This window comes from Cynocephalus volans, chromosome 1, assembly GCF_027409185.1.
Source record: "Cynocephalus volans isolate mCynVol1 chromosome 1, mCynVol1.pri, whole genome shotgun sequence".
Classification (NCBI taxonomy): domain Eukaryota; kingdom Metazoa; phylum Chordata; class Mammalia; order Dermoptera; family Cynocephalidae; genus Cynocephalus; species Cynocephalus volans.
In genome coordinates this window covers 65,713,761-65,734,818 of record NC_084460.1, presented here as the reverse complement: position 1 = coordinate 65,734,818, position 21,058 = coordinate 65,713,761, and the positions used below count along the sequence as shown (strand labels likewise).

At 40.8% G+C, this 21,058-nt stretch overlaps 1 protein-coding gene across 4 annotated transcripts in view; it reads right to left on the bottom strand.

Annotated features, from left to right (window-relative positions):
* Nucleotides 1-21,058, bottom strand: part of ARHGEF10 (Rho guanine nucleotide exchange factor 10) — a 152,778-nt gene that overhangs the window by 37,833 nt on the left and 93,887 nt on the right. For all 4 annotated transcript variants that reach the window (XM_063090107.1, XM_063090094.1, XM_063090100.1 and 1 more), the window contains 3 exons: nucleotides 1,186-1,301; nucleotides 658-785; nucleotides 379-479 (listed from right to left, as the gene is read on the bottom strand). In XM_063090107.1, coding sequence (XP_062946177.1) covers nucleotides 379-479; nucleotides 658-785; nucleotides 1,186-1,301 — 345 coding nt within the window. The remainder of the gene's footprint in view (nucleotides 1-378; nucleotides 480-657; nucleotides 786-1,185; nucleotides 1,302-21,058) is intronic.

Below are 21,058 nucleotides of genomic sequence, written 5' to 3'. Positions count from 1 at the left end.
TGAACAACGACCCCCACCGGACCCACGGCTTCAAGCTCCAGACTCACAGCTACAGACTCAAAGGGCTTATACTTGTGTTCCACAGTCTCAACTGATATTGACATTCTGTTACAATAAAAGCATGGCTTTGTTCCTGCAACCCCTACATTATAATATAAACTTCTTAAAAATCACTTGTGCTGAGGTTAATTTTTCCCATTTAAAAACATTTTTTCAGGTTGACGGATGGATCCATCACTGAGTTTCCTTCCCAACCTTGATTCTATCCTCATAGGGATGTATTTCATCACGATATAGAAAACTCTCACGAGGACTCTGAAATGTACATTGTCTCTTATTTGTGCATGCCTCATTTAGCTTAAATCAACCAAATCTTACCAAGGGCAAGCTTGGCCATCTGCAAGTTGTTGATCCAGGACTCTTTGATGGCAGGGGTAAATGTATTGAACACAGCTGTAAAGAAAGTAGGTCGCCCAGACCTGCCAGAAATAATAAACAAGCGTTCATTCTATAAAATGTGCTCCGTCATGTGATATTAAATTACATGTTTTGCCTGTCTGATATAATCACCAAACCAAGAAAACATGCATTTCATGACAAAGAACCATTTTTTTTCAGCACTGGCCAAGAAGGTTTCATTTTAAAGTTACTACTAACTTGTCCTGCTTCCCCGGGAGTTGTAACTGAATTCTGCAGCAGTCAGCGGCTCTGATTTCATCTTCTTTCTTCAAAATTAGTCTTTGTAAACCTGATGTCCAATCATGGGCTACTGATTGGTTTAAGTTCTATAAAAGAAACACATATGCACATTTTAAAAGTGTTTTAAAACAATAGGACCGTCCTAAGGAAGAAAAAAAAAAAAAAGCACAGTTATAACATGAAAAATTCAAGGAGACCAAATAATACTCATATCTAATTATAAAAAAGAAACCCGTGAGACTCAGATCACATTGTGATGTGACTGAGACATTTCTAAGATAGAACTGATAAGTCTATTTGCAAAATGAAGAAATGTTACACTTAAATAGTTTCACCTTATCCAAAATAAGAGAAAATGCACAATCAGATCAATTCTTAAAGTTGAAATGAATTCTCATTTCTGGTAGAACTTGGAGATATAATCACACTCTTACAATGATTTAGAAGAAAAAACAGAATTTTAAGTCAAATTGTTTCCATTGTTACCTGATAGTTTCCTTTAAGGTTTCCTATCAGTTGAGTGATTTGACCAATTACATTTAAGTCATGCAGCAGGTTTTGTAAATCTTGATACAGTTGTCCTGGCCCCACGTAAACTTTGTCTATGAAATAAGCAACAACAAAAAAGTACAAATCTAAAGCCATGTTTATTCCACTGCTTGAGGGAAGAAAACACTAAAATAAACTCTAGTTAATTTTTTAAGTTGGGGGAAGAGATCTAAAATTTTTAAAAAGTAGATATTTTCACGCATTTAATAGGTTTTCCTTTTCTACCTTTCATTTTGAAATAATTTAGACTTACAGAAATGTCGCAAAAATAGCACAAAGAGTTCCCTCCTAAACGCCCTTTGCCCAGCTTCCCTGGAGGTCAACATCCTACGTGAATGTAGTATGACCATCAAAACCAGGAAATTAGGTTAATACAACACTATCAACTAATCTGCAGACCTTATTCAAATTCACTGGCTTCCCCATGAATGTCATGTTTCTAGTCCTGGATCCAATCCAGGGTTCCACATTGCATTTAGTCATCATGTCCCTTGAATCTCCTCCAGTCTACGATGGTTCCTCAACCTTGGTCTTTCATGACCTTGACATTTTTGAAGGATGCTAGTGAGTTATTTTATAGAATGCCTTACAATTTGGGTTTGACTGATGTTTTGTCACTTCTAGTATTTTTAAAATAGCATTTTGTTGATTAATAGCTATCAGTAAGAGGTACCTAGAAATGACATTTAATCTCAACCAAATTTACAATAACTGGGGTCATCCAATATCAAATTGTGTTCCCCACTGATCTTTCCTAAAGTTTTTTTTGTTGTTGTTGTTGTTTTGTTTTGTTTGTTTGTTTTTAAAAGGAATAGAAATGGTTTGTCTGAGATGACTCGGGTTTGGAGTAACGTGTATCCTGGGGTCCAGGTGCCTAAATGAGAATGGCTCCCACCGCTTACTGAGGCACTCCTGTGTGCAAGGGCAGGTAGCGTTCACATAACTCCTCAATGATCCCACTTCAGGACTACGAGCACAGGTTCCCCATCTCTCCATCTGACTGCTGAGGAAACTGCCTAAGGTCCCACACTTACATGTGGGAAGGATTTGAACTGAGAATTACAGCCAAAGCCCATACTTTAAACCAATATGCAGTCATCTCCTGTCTTCTTTTCTACTTTTCATACAAATAAATTGCCTACAGTCACACCGCAAGGAAGGGAAGGAGCTGGAATTCAAACCCAGGTAGGAGAGATTCATTTAGGTTCAACAAAGTAACAGTTTCTTGATATATTTGTGTTTCAGCAGGGCTGGTGTCATGGGCACAGACCTGTACAATTTTACAGGGCCCCGAGCTCAAAAGGGCCCAGAGCTTGGTGTGAGGCTCTACTGTTGACCTCTTGAAATTCTTGATAATTGAGAACAAGAGGCCCCACATTTTCATTTTGCACTGGGTTCCACAAATTACGTATCTTATTCCATCATTCAATATATATATAATATACAGTGTACACATGTTAAAACTGAAAGATAATATAAACATTTCAGATATATATGTATCTAAAAAAACTCACTGCTTAACTGAAAAGCAGCATAACCATTTATAATTTTACAGGCACTGTATGTTAAAGACATGATTATGTGGATATTTATGCACTTGGTAGCCCTGATTCTTACCAACTAGCTAGACAAATTCTATGAGTAACTGCATCTGAAGTACTGTGAAGTTTCCCCAAAAAGGGGGTCAAAACTGTTCCAGTGGTTATACATATTAACTTTATTTTTCCTTACTGTATGCTTATAATTTAAAATATTTTATCTGATAACACATATACTTGCTTTCATTTAGAAAACTTTTGATGATAAACTCAATAAACAACCTTGCAATAAAATTATAAGACCTACATTAACTTTGTCAACATCTTTTTTTTTTTTTCTTAATTAAAAAAAATTTTTTGGTGGCTGGCTTGTAAAGGGATTCAAACCCTTGACCTTGATGTTATAACACTGCGCCCTAACCAACTGAGCTAACTGGCCAGCCTGGCAACACCTATTTTTAATATGATCTTTACAGTTATCATTCAGTAAAACTGACCTTTTATTTTTGGTTTGCAGCTCTACATATTTTAGCACATATGGAGATGCATCTAACCACCTCCCCAATTAGCCTACAGAACAGCCTCATCGCCTGCAGAACAGCCTCATCAACCTACAGAAGAGCTATATCACCCTACAGAAGAGCTCCATCATTCTAAAGAACAGCTCCATTGCCCACAGAACAATTCCATCACCCTATGGAATAGCTCCATTTCCCACAGAACAGCTCCACTGCCCTACAGATCATCTCTCATCACCCTACAGAACAGCTTCATCAGCTACAGAACAGCTCCATTGCCCACAAAAACTCCCTTGCTGTCCCTTTAGGGTCACATAGCCCCCACCCTTGCCCTGGAAAACACTCACCTGTTCTCCATCACGACATCTATTTTTAATACATAAACAGTATACTTATATTTGCATAAGTATTCAATTGATGTGCTCTTTGTTAGAAGAAACTCCTTGGCTTTGGAGTACAAGTGTCTAACTTGGAACACAATGATTTTCTCCCTTCAGTCATTAATGCCATAACGAAACATTATACAAGTAGACATCTGCAGAAAGAACTCAGGTCTGCACCACCTACCCTGTTGAAAGACACTCTTCCTAGTTTCTCACGATCCATCGATCCGTTAAAATTTGATGTGAACAAGTTAGAAGCACTGCCAACTTTCTGGCAACTGTTTCTAAACTGGGTATGCTGAGAAACTGACATCTGTGCTTGAAACTGGAAAACAAGTATTTCTTCCTCCTACTAAACTTCTCTGTGAGTAAACCACATGTTAAAACAGAAAACACTTTTATATTTAAACAAGTTTCTTAGGAGATACAAACTCTGTGTTGGGTAGTTAAGGCTAGAAAATTATTCAGCAGCAATGTTGTATTTTGCTAACCAGATTTCTCCATTATGTGACTCAGGAATCCAAGAGAACTTACCAGAAAGCACTTAAACCTTCTCTACCTCAGTTTCTTAATCTGTAAAACAGGGGCAATGACACTTTTACTGTCTACCTCACAGTACTACTTTGAGGATCAAATAAAATAATGTACATAAAGCATTTAGGAACTAACATACATATCAAGTATATTATAGAAATATGTGTAATTTCTAATAACATACACATATAACACAAATGTAAAGAACTGTTCACGTTACTGTTTGTCAACCTTCCAAAACACTCATGTACTCTGCAGGCTCTTCCTCTCTTTGGACTCCCACTGGCCTGGCCAGAATTTCATATTTTTATCTCCTGTTTTCCAAAAAAGCATACCCTGCCACGTTTCATTCCTCCTGAGCTAAATAATTTTTTCTTTGTCAGTTAAGAAATAAACAGTATACCATTTGCCTAACAAACGGTGAGATGTGTAATATTTTAAATCAGGGACATTTTTGAAGTTTCCTATATCTTCTTATGCATGTGACTGCAAAACTCCAGCTGCCTCGATCCACAATCCGAGATGCAAGCCCCATACGAAGAATTCAACCCAAGGCCATTTTCCTCCCTGCAGGCACCACTAACCTATCAGCCTGGCCCCATCAACTAGCTGGCTTTCACTTTAGAAACACTGTCAGTTCAGATCATCTAGGTAACAAGTTACCAGAGTTACCATTATTCTTTCAGAAGAAGAGAAGAAATCTAGGCAATTAGAGGGTGGAAGGGGAGGGAATTTGGGAAGGGGAGAGGTTGTACAAGGGGCATAAAGAATAATTATGATTTGTAACAATATATATGCTAGTAATACTGATTTAATCAACATATCTCAATGTTCAACCCCCAAAATATGGATAATCGATTTTGATTCAATAAAATAAATTTTTTAAAAAAAAGGAAACACTGTCAGTTAATGCGTTCACAATGTTTTAATCTCATTCAAATGATCTAAATTTTAGGGAAAATTAAGCAAATGGTTAGCATATAAAAAGTTTTAAATCTATTGGATTATTTACATGAGCTAATTGACTAAATGATGAGTTTACACATTTGAGGATTAACACTCGCTTTGACAGTGAAATTGTGTGGAAGCCCTTGGTGACCATCAAGGAGGAAAGACTGAAAGATTAGGAATTTAGAACTCTGCATTTATTTCTGTAACAAAGAGGCCTAAGATAGGTAGGTATTTAAAAGTCTCCCACAGTGGGCACTACTCTATCTAGCAGGAAATAAAGTGGAAAGTTCAGACAGAGGCAGTGGAAGTCACCTGCCTGACACTGTGAAAGCCAGTTCTACCCTCTTCTGCTTTTGCTTCATTAGAGGGAAGAAGACAGGGATGGGTGTAGATGTGATTCCGCCTTAAAGCTGCATCTGTACCCCAAGTCCTATCTTACAGTTCATCAGGAACTAAACATATACAAATATATATTTTAGTTAGGCCAGAGGAATAAGTTCAATAAGTCTATTGTACAGCATGGTGACTACAGTTAATAACAGTGTGTTGTACTTGAAAAATTGCTGAGAGGAGATTTTAAGTGTTCTCACCACGAATAAAATGGTATGTAAGACAATACATATGTTAATTAGCTTGATTCAGCCATTCTACAATGTATTCATACTTCAAAATATCACGCTGTACACCACAAATACATAAAATTTTTATTAGTCAATTAAAAAAATTTTTTCTAAAGAAAAAATTATACATGTGCTGCCACTCATGTGAACCTATCATGGAAAGGGAGAAGAAAACTGTTTATCCTAGTAGACTAAAGAATCTTCCATATGGGGACTAAGAGGAGTTTCCCTACCTCTACATAACATATGAAAATATACCCAAGTTTTCATTTGAATTTGAGCACTGGATTTATAAAAGAGCATACTCGGGATACAGACTAACACAAAAGAGAAAAACAACACATCCATTCAACAGGGACAATACATGCTACAAACGAGAGCATCTCCGCTCAATTATAATTTTTAAAAAATAACGAAAACAGAGCTCAATTATAATTTTAAAAAAATAACAAAAACAGAGCACAGAGCAGTTGCGTATTTTTCAAATGTTAGGGGAAAAAATTGTTTTTATTTTTTAGCCAAGATTTATTGATAAACAAAGAATCTGAAAATCAAAATTTTTGCTAGGGCCGATCTGCAGCCACTCGGTTGCAAATGTCTAGCACTTTCGATCATGTGAGTCAAGTCCTTTGCAGCTGTGCAAACATACAATTGCAGCGTTTCTGCAAAAGGGCTTCCTGACTCTTTCTCACGGACACTGCTCCTGTTTCCATGGAAATCCCTGCAATTTGTTTGAAAATTCAGACTGTGTCAGCTAAATGGAATCTTGTGTGGCAAACAAGGAAGGGATTGTGTGGCCAAATCAACAGCAACGTCACCTACAAAAACCCTCGACAGAGTGCACTCCGGCTTCCTGAGAGCCTCAGCTCGCCTGCTGGTAACCAATGACGACCTTCAGAAAGTCTCAAAGCATCTCCTCTGGTCGTGTGAGAGACTTCAGAGCCGGGAGACGTCTCCAGGCAAAAGGAAGGAGAGCGAGAACAAAGAGAAATGAGGAGGAACTGAAGGGGCCGACCTGAAGGAGGAAGGGTGGAACTGTCCGCATCTCCTGAAGTGGGCGCAGGGGGATCCAAGACCAAGACTGTAAATGTAAACAGCCTGACTGTACCAACAGGCTTCCACTAATCACACCAATCAGGGCTGCCCATCAGTCCGCATTTGGGGCATAACACTCCTTCCCACACTCCTGTATGAATTTCTTTCTGGTCTTTTCCTCTCCTGAGAGCCCTGCGGGGGTTTCTGATTGTAAATCATACTCCTCTAGCGCTGGTACGGAGGCTCCTGTCTAAGCTGCTCATCCTGACCCGGTCCTCGGCCTCCCCGGCACACCTCTCCTATCTCCTCCAAGGAACTTTCCAAAGAGAGAAAGAGAAACCGACTCTGACTCTCTCTTGGCTTTCTCAAAGGGCAAGGCTGGTGCTTACAAAGGAAACCAACTTAACAAGAAACTACTTTTTTCCTTTTAGAAATAAAGTTTGAACTTAGGAAGTCTACAAATTATAGCGCATGGGGTTGCTGTGACAGAGGCAGACCTACACAGAGCAGAAGTGCTGAGGGAAGGGAGATTAATGTGCTCACAAGGCCTGTCCTTCAGGGACAGGGGCAGCTCGACTGCAAGGGGAACTTCTCTCCCAGCTGCAACAGGAGCAAGAAACACTAAAAAAAGCAAAATAGTGAATTCCCAAAAGAGAAGAGTCTTGCTCTCTCATGACTAACCACGTCTGCCATTTGGAAGAGCTCCTTGCTTCATTCAGCAGGACAGGATAAATAATCCCTACCTGTATACTGAGGGCAAAAACCAGGGGATATGCTGGTGTCCCAGGTCAGAGAAATCAGAGCCGAGGAAACCAGAGCTGCAACTGTCAGTAAGTCAGGAGACCAAGCACTCCCCAACCTTTTTTTATCTGGATTTTTGCAGCTTTCTTCTCGTCCTCCTTTAGTAGTGGTAAAAACACTTAGTGTGAGATCTATCCTCTGAACACGTTTTTAAGTGTGTAATACAGTATGGTTAACTACAGGCACCCCGTCTCCCCTTCTCCCAAGCTTCCGGCAAACACTATTCTACTCTCTACTTGTAAGAGTCAAACTTTTGTTAAATCCCATGTGTGAGTGAGATCATGCAGCCTTTGCTCTTGTGTCTGGCTTATTTCACTTAGCATGGTCTCCAGATTCACCCATTGTGTTGCAAATGACAGAATTTCTTTCTCTCTTTTTTTTTTTTTTTAAGGCTGAATAGTATTCCATTGTGTACATATGACACATCTGCCTTATCCAGGCATCCACTGATAGCATATTTTCATATATTGGCTATTGTGAATAATTCTGCAGTAAACATGGGGGTGTAGGCTATCTCTTTACGATGCTGATTTTATTTCCTTTGCATACATACCCAGTAGTGGGATTACTGGGTTACAAGGTAGTTCTATTTTTACTTTTTTGAGGAAGCTCCATACTGTTTTCCCTGCTGGATGTACTGGTTCACACTCCACCAACAGAGTGCAAACGCTCCAGTTTCTCCACACCCTTGCCAGCACGTGCTGTCCTTGTTTTTTGATGACAGCCATCCTAACAGGTGAGAGGTGACAGCTCATTGTTGTTTTAATTTTCACTTCCCAGATGATTAGTGAGACTTTGGCAGTGCTTTCAATGTGTACACAGTCCAGGGCTGGACCAGGTCGCTGATCCCACAGCTGCTGGTCCTGGTGAGTTCCCCAGGGTCCCTGTGGATCTGTGTCCTAGAAATTTCCAACTTGGGATACACCGATAGTTATAAGCAGACATAGAAGATGACAACTCAACTCTGTGGTTAGCACTTATAGACGCACAGAGGGGCAGTTGTCATCAGAATGCAGAGTTCTACCCAGGTTATGGAAGTCAGTAATCAGGTACACAAATATGGCTTTGGTCCTCCATAATTAATTCTATTATTAAAAAGTACCAAATTAAATAATGCAGATATCACTACTACAGAAATACTCAAATGTCTTCAAAGAGCCATTCTGGTCACCCCAATGTCTGCAAGGGGGATGCAGGGCTTCCCTTGGGCAGCCAGGCCACCAGGAGACCCTGCTGCAGGGATAATGTGCCCATGTGTGAGCAGAGGGGAAAGGTAAAGGACCCACCCAGGAAACTGCCACAGAGTCCACGGTAGCATCACTGGGGTCATTTACATCCACTCAATATCCATAATGGCCACTGAGGGGAAATCAGAGAAAAAATTATCATCAATTCACTTTCTTCATCTTTGGTCACACATTCAGTTACAGAAGGACAATCTGCTAAAACTAGAGGAGATCTTTTTTCCAATATTTCTCTCTTACATACCTATAACGAATATTCAAATAACTAAAATGTGAAATAGAAATGTCTACTAGCTTACTTTGGCCCATTCTTCCAATATCTCAGAAATAAGAATCTCTCCTTAAAATATACTCACTAAAATATTTAGAGGAAAAGTATAAAATGTGCTGGACCATGACATTCTCACCACTGCTTTACTGATAAAATAGCACAGCCTCAGGGAATGTAATCATAACCAGCTTCATCTTTCACACTCAGTGACCCTCAAAACCTTTCTCTATGATGCCAGCTACTGTTTAAATATTGTTATCATGACGTAATGTTTGTAAAGCCTTTTAATCATTTAATTAAAAAAAGACCCTGCAGTACAAATATAATCTTGGTATTACTCTTAAGATGAATAATCAAAAAGAATGAGAAAGACTTATCCATAAATCTTCCAGGGCAGCAAATCTGGAGGAGGTAAGCTGACTTTGCACAGTAGGAGGAGAGGCGTGAACAGGTGGTGTCACAATAGCTATGCAAACACCAGAAACTGGCTTCACGCACAAAGTCCTCTGATGCAGCACGATACAGGCAGGTTCTGGATTTTAGCATACTTTAAAAGGGCACTTTCCCATTGCCTGTGTATAGAGGACAGGACTTACTGGAGCCCACCTTTCCTGAGATGGTAGTAGATACCCTGCTCTGAGCCACAACAAACGCATCCTGGTGATGGCTGATGGCCAGGTGAGTGGGCCCAGGCATTCCAGTCTCAGTGTCTTCCATGGGTGTACTCACTCCCCTTTTATCTACTTTCTGTTTGAGTTCACTCTGTACTTCCTCTGATTTGCTTAGAGTTATAGTTAGAGTTCCAGCTAGGTGGGAAATCTATGTGAAGGTTGCTGCCCTCCTACCAACCCGCTGTCGTGTGTTTGTTTCTCTAATGAAAGGAAATTGGAATTCTCTTCCACCTGCTGCGCAGAGAAAAAGTAGGAATTGTGATCTAAGGAAATTGAGAAGAGGAATCAAGACTATTGTGATCATCAGCCTGGAATATTTTAAAACTTAATATTAGGCAAGCCAGAAGGTTAAAATCAATTCACTACAAAGGGCTCTTAATAATAATCTGATTAAGGAGAAATTGATGAAAAAAAAATAATAAAAATAATAATTAAGGAATGATAAGAAACAAACTCTTGCCCTATCTTGGGCATCTCAGTTTCCTTGATAATAGTCTATTTAAACAGGAGAGTATCACTAGAAAAAATCTTAAATAAAGGAATAATAAGAGGAGACTAAGAAATGTTCAAGTAAAATAAATACTAATTTAAATGGCATGCTACTGGTGAAAGCCTGGACAGTAAAATGGAATGGATTAGAGTTACCAAAAACAGACTCCAGTACAAATAGAAATCAAATACAGGACAAAGAAACCATCACCGAGAAATGGAGATAAACTGGATTACTTAAGAAATAACATTTGGAAATGGCTATGATGGGTGGGTAAGGGAGTAAATTGTGATATCTCACCTATATATCAAAATAAACTCCTGAAGGATTAAAAAGCTAAAAACAACAGCACGTTCATACAATATAGGTGAGCATTTTCTAGCCTTTGCATGGACCAGGAACGTCTGAGAATATAAACAAAACAAATCACAAACAAAGTGACAGATTTGGCAATGTAAAAATTAAAAGCTTTAGCTTTTATAAAATTACAGATATAAATAAAATTTAAAACCACATAAAAATGGGAAATTATTTTCCATAAAAATTACACATAAAATACATTAAAAATTGGTAATATTCTAAAACTCCAATAATGAACAGTTCTCAGAAAACAAACCTGTAAGTGTTCTCACTAGTAATCAAAGGAAGGCAAATCTGAAAAGCCACGAGCAACTGTATATATTAAGTTTAATTAAGGAAAATTTTAAAAAACTGTTTTTTATGAATCAACAATGTTTCATTTTGTGATCCAAAATCATAAATAGCTAATGGGAATATAAACTAGCAAAAACTTTCTGGAAAGCAACTTGCAAAATGCATCAAAAATGTAAAAGAATCTAAAAATATTCCACTCTCTGACCTAGGAATTCCACTTCTAAGGAAATGAACAGACTGATTTATGTCCAAGGATGTCCATATGTTCACTGTTCATAATAGCACAGTAACTGGAGCAGCTCAAAATATGCAAATAAACTATGATACAACGTAAGGAAATGTCATGTGGTTAGCTTAAATTACTTTTATTCAGAATTTTTAATGACAGGAGAAAATGGTCGCCATATCATATTAAATGAAAACACCCCATATAGGATTACATAGAGAGGATCCAAACTGTAGTGTATATATAGACATGGAAAAAAGACTGGAAGTAAATAGACTGATGTGTTAGTACAGTCTCTAGACATGAGAATTACAGGTAACTTATTTTCTCTAAACCTTTTAGTCATTTCAACAGAGAACAAGAGTCAATTCCCAGGAGAAAGAGAGTAATTTTGTTTAACGGTGTCATATATAAACCCCAAGTCTAGTAAGAGGTACAACTTCAGTTTCTCTACTAGCAAGTCGTGTCCTAACATGGAAAGTTTAGAAACATCTTGACTATAAATCAGTGGTGATCCTAGTTATAACTCAGGCAAAATAAATCCTATCTGGTTCTGAACATGTCTCTGTGGTTCCTCCTCCTAGCCGGCAGCCCCGTAAACGCCAGGCCTGAGAGACTGAGTCATGAGAGATGGCTTCTTGAAGCTGACCATGGCATTAAACTTACAGAAGAACAAAAAGAGCCATCCACTGTGATTAAAATTGTTTGGCTTTTAGAGTTTTAATAAAAATCAAGCACTTTATAATGTGAAAACAATACCAACATGAATATATATCATGAAGATATATATCATATCTCAAAATCAAAAGTATTAATCAAGAAATAAAACTATCCCTCCAGTTTAATGGTTTCTAAAAACCCAGCATATGACATTAAGTTGCTCAACATATAACTTGTATATGTGTCTGTGTGCACAACGATATGCACGTGTGTGTACCTACAGAGACATTCTATCCAGACAATTGCACACAGACACCTCTCCGTGGCTAGTGATGATGGACACACACTTCCTACACCTTCACATCAAAGTGTACACCTCTTCTGAGAGTCTTCCCTAGTGAGACAACTGACATACACATGTACAAACACACACATTCATCTGGCATATGATCTGTAGTTGATGAACTACAGCCACTGCACTGGAAGGCAACGGGCTCTGGGACGAGACCACAGCCCTGAACAGGTTTCCGGAATGCTAACTTGACTGACAGTCAAACTTCCAAGAATTCCACCAGGGGTATAAGTTGAAGGATCACCTATACAGGTTGCTAGGAATATTTCACCATCCATACATTATATACACTATTGTGCCAATTATACATAGAAAATATGGGTAGGGCTGGTCATTTGGCTCAGTCGGTTAGAGTGCAGTGTGGTAATTATCAAGTTCTAAGGTTCAGATCCCCGACCAGTCAGATGCCAAAAAAAACAAAAAAACAAAAAGGAAAATACGGGTATACTTCTTTGTGTAGAATGATTTCCCATCTGCCCCTTATCACATTCCTAAAGAAGACAGAGAATTTGATGAGGGGCATGTTACAGTCACCCAGAAAATTCACACCAGCATCTGTCCCCAATGTAACAGAGATGGAAAAAGATACAAAAAAGGAGAAGGTGGGAGTCCTGCATGCAGAATAACTCCCATACTTGTGGCAACACTACCCTGTGAAACTACACGCAAAAGCTATCCCGAGAGAGCTTGTGATGACTGAGACCCTCTCCCGCTCTCTGGCCCATTCTGTCATTGCTAACACCATTTCCTCCTGCAGACAGAGGGCTGAGGGCAGGCCTTTGACAAAGCCTGGAGGGAGGCTTAGATGAAGCCCCAGGCCAGCTCTGCCCTCTGGCTCTGGGCTTCCTTACTGGGACTCTCATTTTGTGAAATTATGAGATGCTTTTTAAAAGCAGAAAAATGAGAAAATACCACATGGACACATTTTTACCCACCAGCCAGAATTCATACATGTTAGTATTTTGCTCTATTTGCTTCAGATGACATTTTTATCAAAAGAAGCAAAATGTTAAGGTACAACTTAACCCCTACCCCATCACCATTTTTTACCTCTCCCCTCCATCCAAGAAAACTACTGTTCTGAAATCAATATGTGTCATCTCATGCTTTTCATACTTTTGCTACCTACATATGTAGGTTACAGCATACATACGTTGTCAATTAGCAAAGCAGGCCATTTGTCTAAGGGAAAACTGTCTATCAAACATGTCGAATGAGCATTTAGTTATGGGACAGCAGATTATTCACTTTAACCCAAGGGAAGCTCCGCCATTATGAGCACATCCACCTCCCAAGACCTGCTGGAACGGTGAGTTTGTCTTACAAAAACTAACTCCTGTAGGATAGGTGCTGCGGGAGAGATCAACAGTACACTTTTTTCTAACTCTAACTCCATAAAAATGTCTAACTGCATCAACTCTCCCAAATGAGAGACCCATCTGTGAACGTTATCTTCCACAGGCATGGGCCTTCAAAATCAGGTAACTCACACGAGGAACAAGCACGTTGACATTAAACTGGCCTCTAATAATCACCAACCAGCCAATGCTTCAGTTCTGTCTTGCGGGAAAGCTAGTGAAGACCGTTTCAAGACTCTTCATGGCATTCAGTGCGGAAACTTAACCCCCTAGACAGGAATCTTTGTACAAGCTGTGCACTGGCTCTCAATATAAACCCAAGGGTTTTAATGATTGTTTGAGACTTTATAACTCCTGGGAAAGACCTGCAAATCCATAATATTATACAGGAAAAACAGTACTGTGTCCTGGCATCACTTGCCCACCCACCCCAACACACACATTATTTTAATGCTACGTCTAGATGAATGGTAAATAGCATCTCTTCCCACAGCAATCAAGGAGAGACATATTGTATTCCCTTCTAATTCCCTTTAATTTTAAGTGCTACATGTTTCAAGTCATTAAAGTTTTGGTATGGTAGGCTTCGGTCACTCCTGTCTTCTGATCTTCAACACAAAGTTCACTCTTATATGCTTCGGGACCAAGAACCGTGATGCTTCCAGCCAGGAGGGGCCTCACCCTGGAAAGGACCAATTCGAGAACATGGTGCTGGCAGAGATGGCGGAGGGAGAACCTGGACAAACCCATCACTCCTGAGACCCCCACCACCTGGTCACTGCATCCAAGCCAACCTCATCTCCAGAGGCTGAGCCATGCTGCCCAGGCCTTATTCTTTAGACAATCTGGCTATAGACCCCTCACCAGAATTCAGGTACAACACAGTCTTCTGAGGAACAGTTCTGTATTTTTAAAAATACAACTCCCATTTTTCTCCTTGTCTTTTGTTTTAGAAGGATCAGAATTAGATTTCATGTTCAACTACTAAAGCTTTCCTTGGTCAAGTTCATTTCTCTTTTAAAAAACACATAAGTAATGTCCTCCTCCTTCCTCCCACTTTAGCATGTGTTCTTTATTCATAGTGTTTTGCTTTGTTTTTTAACCATGTCATTTGGGGGGGGCGTGTCCTATGGGAACTCCCTCAACTTTGTGCCCTTCCCCCATGCCATTTCTGCACCTGGCTGGGAGTTTCGCTCCTCTTGGGCAAAGCTCTGTGCTCAGTAGGGACTCTGCATTCTCAGGACCTGTCTTGCAATGCCACTTCTCACAATATCAGCATGAACACGTTCTTCTCCAGCTTATTGTTAATAACAGCAACCCTGCACCTCATTCCCAATCTCCCTGCACCTACTACCATATCCGACCGAACCACAGAAAGTGTTCCAGGCCCTTTGAGAAGATTTCAGCAGATGGCAGGTACTCAGGACATGCTTTTGGGACATGAAGTGAAACTGGCCCAGAGCAGGGCTGTCTGCTGGACTCACCTCTCTACAGAGTTCCCAAAAGCAAAGAGGGAGGCAGTAGCAGCCCAGAGAGCTGCCGTGCCTTTTCCAGGCAAGTCGCTCAGTGCAAGAACAGAATGCCATGAAGACACATCGTCAGCCCTCAGCCCCTCATTCCCACTGCTGTTTTCACGTTCAGAGTCCTCATTATTGCTCCAAAACTCTGATGTGAGTGCTGGTCCAATAACCAAAGCCAGACAGAACGGAAGCCAATTCTGTACTCTTAAAGGTTTACCTTCCCTTACTCGAAAGGACACTCATGCTTTTTACCCTCACTCTCGTTTTCAAGGATTAAGGAACTAACTACAAAGTAATATAACTGATTATTACAAAATTAAGTGCATCAGTATTTGCTCATCTAAATGAGTGCTCCCTTCAAAATACATTCAACTTGTTCTATCAAAATATTTTAATAATTTCTCCTTGGAAGTGTTTGAGAGACAGGTGACAACAGTTCTTCAGCCATCCTTGTGCAGCACCCCTGGGGGGACACAGCCTGTCTGGCACACTGATCTCATCTTTTTGGTGCTGTGGCTCCTGCAGAGCTATGTGACACTCCTCCTTCCACTCCCACAGCTCCCACTTACCACAGCACCTTGCAAATTGAGAGTGCTTTGTCATCTATTTGTTGAAGATGAATTGATGTTATATCCTGCACAAAGAAAACACTCTATAGAGTCACCTTGCTTCTTTCTGGCAGTAGGGAAAATTATTTTCTCTTAAATCCATCTCCCCAGTCAGGGTGGAGCACAGCCAGGGTGAGAAGTGACAGACAACTCCATGCAGTGCACCAACAAAGCTACTGCAGCATACTAGAGCAATGGAGGGTTCGCAATTTTTCTCATCACAGCCTCCAGCCCCAATCTGGGAAGGTGGTGAAACCTCTCCAAACCACCCCAGAAAAATGCATAAAATTCTGCAAAATGACTTCAGGAGGCCTGGAAGCTTAAAACAATCCACGGATCCCTAGAGGACCCAAGATCACCACCTTACAAGCCCCTGAACTAGAAAGAAAAGTTTGATGTCATAACTCAAGGAGACCAACACTGCAGAGTAAATGTACATTCCAAACAGTGCTTCCCAAGGACCTGAGCTCTCTGCATGCAGCTCCTAGCTGGGCCTTGCTGGTGGTTGCCAGGCCCTCCTGTCCATGGGTGGCAGTTGCCATGCTGTCCTCCCACAGGCAGTGGTTGCTAGGCAGTGACACCTACACTCTGTTTTCAGCCTCGAATACCAGAACATCATTTCCCATACTAGATTTCAGAACAGAGCCATTCCAACAGCAGAAAAGTCACATGGATATTGACTGAGAGCAAGAATTTCTAACTTAGCTTCTCAAAGTAATTTAGGGGTGACAAAGAAACAAAAGCATCTACAGCTGCTCTATAAAAACTCTGAAGGAGACAGAAGAGGCAACCCAGCCAGCATGTGACTCACAGATGTGCAGAAACAGTGAGGAACTACGTGAGACACAAGGAGCAGGAGAAGCATTTAATTCACCAGCTACAGCTTGGTGACGATCACTAACACGGATATGACCCCACACAGACCAGCTCCTTACCTGACCTTAACAATAGATTGTCCCTCTACACTGAACAATCTAAACAGGTCAGGATAAATCCTTTACCAGTACTCAGAACAAAACATGCCAACCAATATGTTCATCATTTCCCACACCTCCATGTAAGACAGCATCTTGACAAAACTCATCTTCAGACCTCTATTACTTGAGGTCTCAAAGGGGCCCCAGAGAATCTGACTTGAGTTCCATCTTCCAACACACAGAGAATTAACAATTTTAACCAATTTGCTTAAACTTTTTTTTTAATCTAGAAAGCATTTAATTTTTTATTTTTATTTTTTATTTATTTATTTATTTATTTATTTATTTTTACATAGCGTTTACATTGTATTAGGTATTATAAGTAATCTAGAGATCGTCTAAAGTATATGAGAGGATACACATTAGCTATACGTAAATACTTCACCATTTTATTTTATTTTTACTTTATTTTATTTTTGGGGGCAGCTGGACAATATGACTTCACCATTTTATATAAGGGACTTGAGCATCCATAGATTTTAGTATCCAGGGAAGTCCTAGAACCAATCCCTCATGAATATGACAGACTCAACTGTACCTGATAAAGGATTTGTATCCAGAATATGTAAAGATCTTTTAAAACTCAATAATGGAAGAGAAACAACCCAATTAAAATGGACAAAAGGTCTAAATAGCATTTCACAAAATAGACACATGACTGACTAGGAAGCACATGAAAAGATGCTCAATATATTGGTTATTAGAGAAATGAAAATCGAAATCACAATGAGACACCATTTCACACCCAGTAGAATGACTAGTTATTTTTTATTTATTTATTTATTTTTATTTATTTTTATTTTTATTTTTTTAAATTTTATTTTGTCGATCTACATTGTGGCTGATTATTGTTCCCCATCACCAAAACCTCCCTCCCTCCTCCCTCCCCCCTCCCCCCACCGATGTCCCCTCTGTTTGCTAGAAAGCATTTTAAAGACCTCTTACTCCACAGCCCTCCTTACACAGCTCAGAAATAAAAATTAAATCCAGTTTTTGGATTAGGACTAAGGTCCTGAGATCTCCACAGCTAATGGTGCACACACTGAGCCAAGAACCCAAGTGAACATCTGGTCCCATGGCCTTGCCTGCAGCCTCCCTTGGAGGACCCCCAATCAGTAGCACTCCTGAACCCCAGATGTGAGCACTCAGCCTCCTGGCCCTCTGCACTTGTTTGTCCAATTGGCACTTCCAAAGTAGCATGCCACTGTACACTTAAAAATGGGTCTATCTTATTATATGTGAATGCTGTAATAAAAAAACTGGAAGACTTAAAAAAGTAACATGTCCAATAGAGTGTTAAATTCTTTCTACTCCCCTGACCCTGCTCAAGATCTAATAGCTATCTCACAAGGAAGGGGTCTCACCAGTCCCGATCCATGCTCCTAGTCCCCACCCCAAACAGTCCCTAAAATAGTGAGCCACTCAGGGGTGTTCTGCTACCCCAGCTAGTGACTTATGCATGTGGCTACTGGTTGCCCTTGAAAAATACAGGTGACAAAACTCTATGTTTAATAAAACCCCATATTAACATTTTGGGCAGGATTTCTCATTTGCAGGGATTACAATAACTAACTTGAGGGGTTGTTGTAAATATCAAATATAATAATATAAGCAAACAGCATGGCTCATAAAATGCATGCAATCAAATAGTATTTATTATTCTAAGAGGTGACAGGATGAGGTGAATAATCCACGGCTTTGGGGGTTGAAACCTCTCTGAGCCTCAGTTTCCTTATTTGCAAGAAGGTTACAATTGTGGGGCTGTTAAAGCTTAAATAGGAATGGTGGCGTTATTTTATAATAAGTGTTACTTTCTATGCAATAATCTTGCTCTATTATACTGCTAAAATACTTTTTCTGAATTTTAAACCAAAGCCTGATAATGCCGTAATTTTTGTGTAAAACAAAATAAAAACAGAAACTGAAGATCTTGCTGTTTTTTACCATAAAATCCACTTTATTTAAGATGTTGTTTTTCTGTTGATGAGTGGAGCCCACCTGCCCACCATTTCTGAAATGATTCAAACACATGAAATAGAGATGACAGGTTCTCTCTGAAGACAGAACAAATGCTAACTCTTCAAGCTCGACTGCAGCAAGTAAAGTAAAAGCCATGACCTTCTGGCAAATGGAACACAGCCTAAACATTGTCTATCAAACAGCCTAAAGAGCAGAAGATAACTAGTGCAGAGGGAAGGCAACTGAGAAAAAAAGAGTAGCAGCCCCATGCAGTTCAGCAAAAGCAGTGTAGGGACAGTTCTCAAAACACTGCCAGGCCAGCCAGCAGCCTCAGCATTGCCCAGGATCTCTGCTGGAAACGTGCATTCTCAGCTCCAACCCAGACCCACTGAGCCAGAAAGTCTTCGGGTGGGGCCCAGAGTTCTTGTGCCAAATGACTCCGGCGTGGTCTGAGAATCTCTGGTGTAGAGGGTGATGAGGGGAGGGAGGAGGCAGGGAAGAGAGCTCTTAGTAGAAAATGGGTTCTCCATGAGACTGATTTTGGTCATAAGCAATTTTTGCTCACAGTCCTTTAGATGGCTAAATAACAGTTTTAGGAAACTTTAATACCAGAACAGGTAGGAGCTCACAGGACAGCTGGATGGAGAGCACTCCATCCTGGGGGCTCTTCCCATCTGGAAAGTCCATCAAGAAGATAATGCCCAATTCAACTCTTTTACTGCCACAGTTTGTTAGTGATAGATATCAGTGAATGGGCAACTGGGCATGTTAATTCTTTCTCATAAAAAAGCCAGAATTATTTAAACATTAATAATAGTCCCCTTCATTTTGCTCCTCTTTATTCCATGAGACAGATATCCTATTATTAGCAGCTGTTCTGTCTTCCTTCTTGACCTAGGCTTTGCTCTCCTCAAGTCTGACTGTACATGTAATCGAAACCATAAGACCAGGAGGGTCATAAGATGAAGACAGAATGAGGACTCCTCAATTTCTGAAAGCAACTTCTCCTGCTCTGAAGTCTATATGGGAGGTGACACCCAGCAGACAGTGGGATGGGAGGTCCCAGCTTTAGGACCTTTCACAGAAAGACCAAATAAGAGCTATTCACAGATAAGAAGCCTTTGTGAACATCCCAGATCCCAGGGGTGAGGCTGAGGCACCCCCTAGGAGCACAAAACCTGGAAAAGCCGCATTAGAAGGGTAAGAGGAGAGGAGCAGTTTAACTTTGACTCAATTGCCTCCCCCACCCAGGCCCATACAGCACCTCACCAAGAGGGGCTCCGTGGGCCTCGGTTTCTCCAGTGGGTAAGAGAGAGCTCAAGGCAGACATCCAATTTCCCCAGCATTCTGAATGCTTCTCATGAAGCCCACTTCTGTCTTGCCTCACAGGGAAACTGGGGAGCACTGGCAGGGCTGGACCACCTAAGGATAGCTGGGAACAAAGAAGAAGGCGGGATTCACAGAGACCAGCATGCAGATATTGCTGGTGACAATGTGTCCCTGCTGTTGGTGACGCCCAACCACAGAGACCAGCTACCCCACCCATGAAGGCAAATGGTGGCTCTGGCTATCTAGGGAGCACAGTCAGCAGTTCTGCCCAGTGTTGGTCTCTGGCCAGCAGTCCAGCCCAGCCACAGAGCCTAACCTAAGGCCCTGGCCCTGCCCAGGCAGGGAGCCAAACCAGCAGCCCTGTCTAACTGAGGAGTGTAAAACAAGCCCAGAGATGCCACCCAGCCACAAAGCCCAGCCTACAACGCTGCCTAATCACAGAGCCCAGCCTACAGCCTTGCTAGGCTTCAGAGTTCTGCCTAAGTACCCACTCAGGGCGGGAGCCACGCTAGGGACCCCACCCAACTGTGCAGCATAGCTTCCAGTACTTTTCAACCAGGGGGCCCAGCCAGTGCCCACCCCCAACCATGGATAACAGCCAATGAACCTGAGCCATTTCAGAGCTCAAACTGAAGCTCTACACAACTACAGGCTGCTACCTGCAGCCCCACCTGACCTGGAAACCCAGTAGTACCCCAACCAACCACAAAGCCCAACTTGAAGCCCTACCTGAAAGTGCAGACTAGCCAGTGGCACCACCCAACCTCAGAGTAAGGGCAGCAGCTCTGCTTAACCAGAGAAACAGACAGCAAGCCCCTCCTGCCTGTGGATGCTAACAGCTGGCCCATCCAGATTCCCATGCTGAGCTGACTGGTGATGGTCTTTTCCTGCCGGAAGAAAGCTGTAAGACTGGAAGAGGTGACTGCTTTCTCAAATGCACAGACACAACCATAAAGATAAAAGTATCATGAAAAAATCAGGGAAACATGACACTACTGAAGAAAATTAATAAAGCTCCAATAACCAACACTAAAAGAGATCTATCAACTGACTGACAAAGAATACATAATAATCCTCTTAAAGAAGTTCAGTGGACTACAATAAACACAGA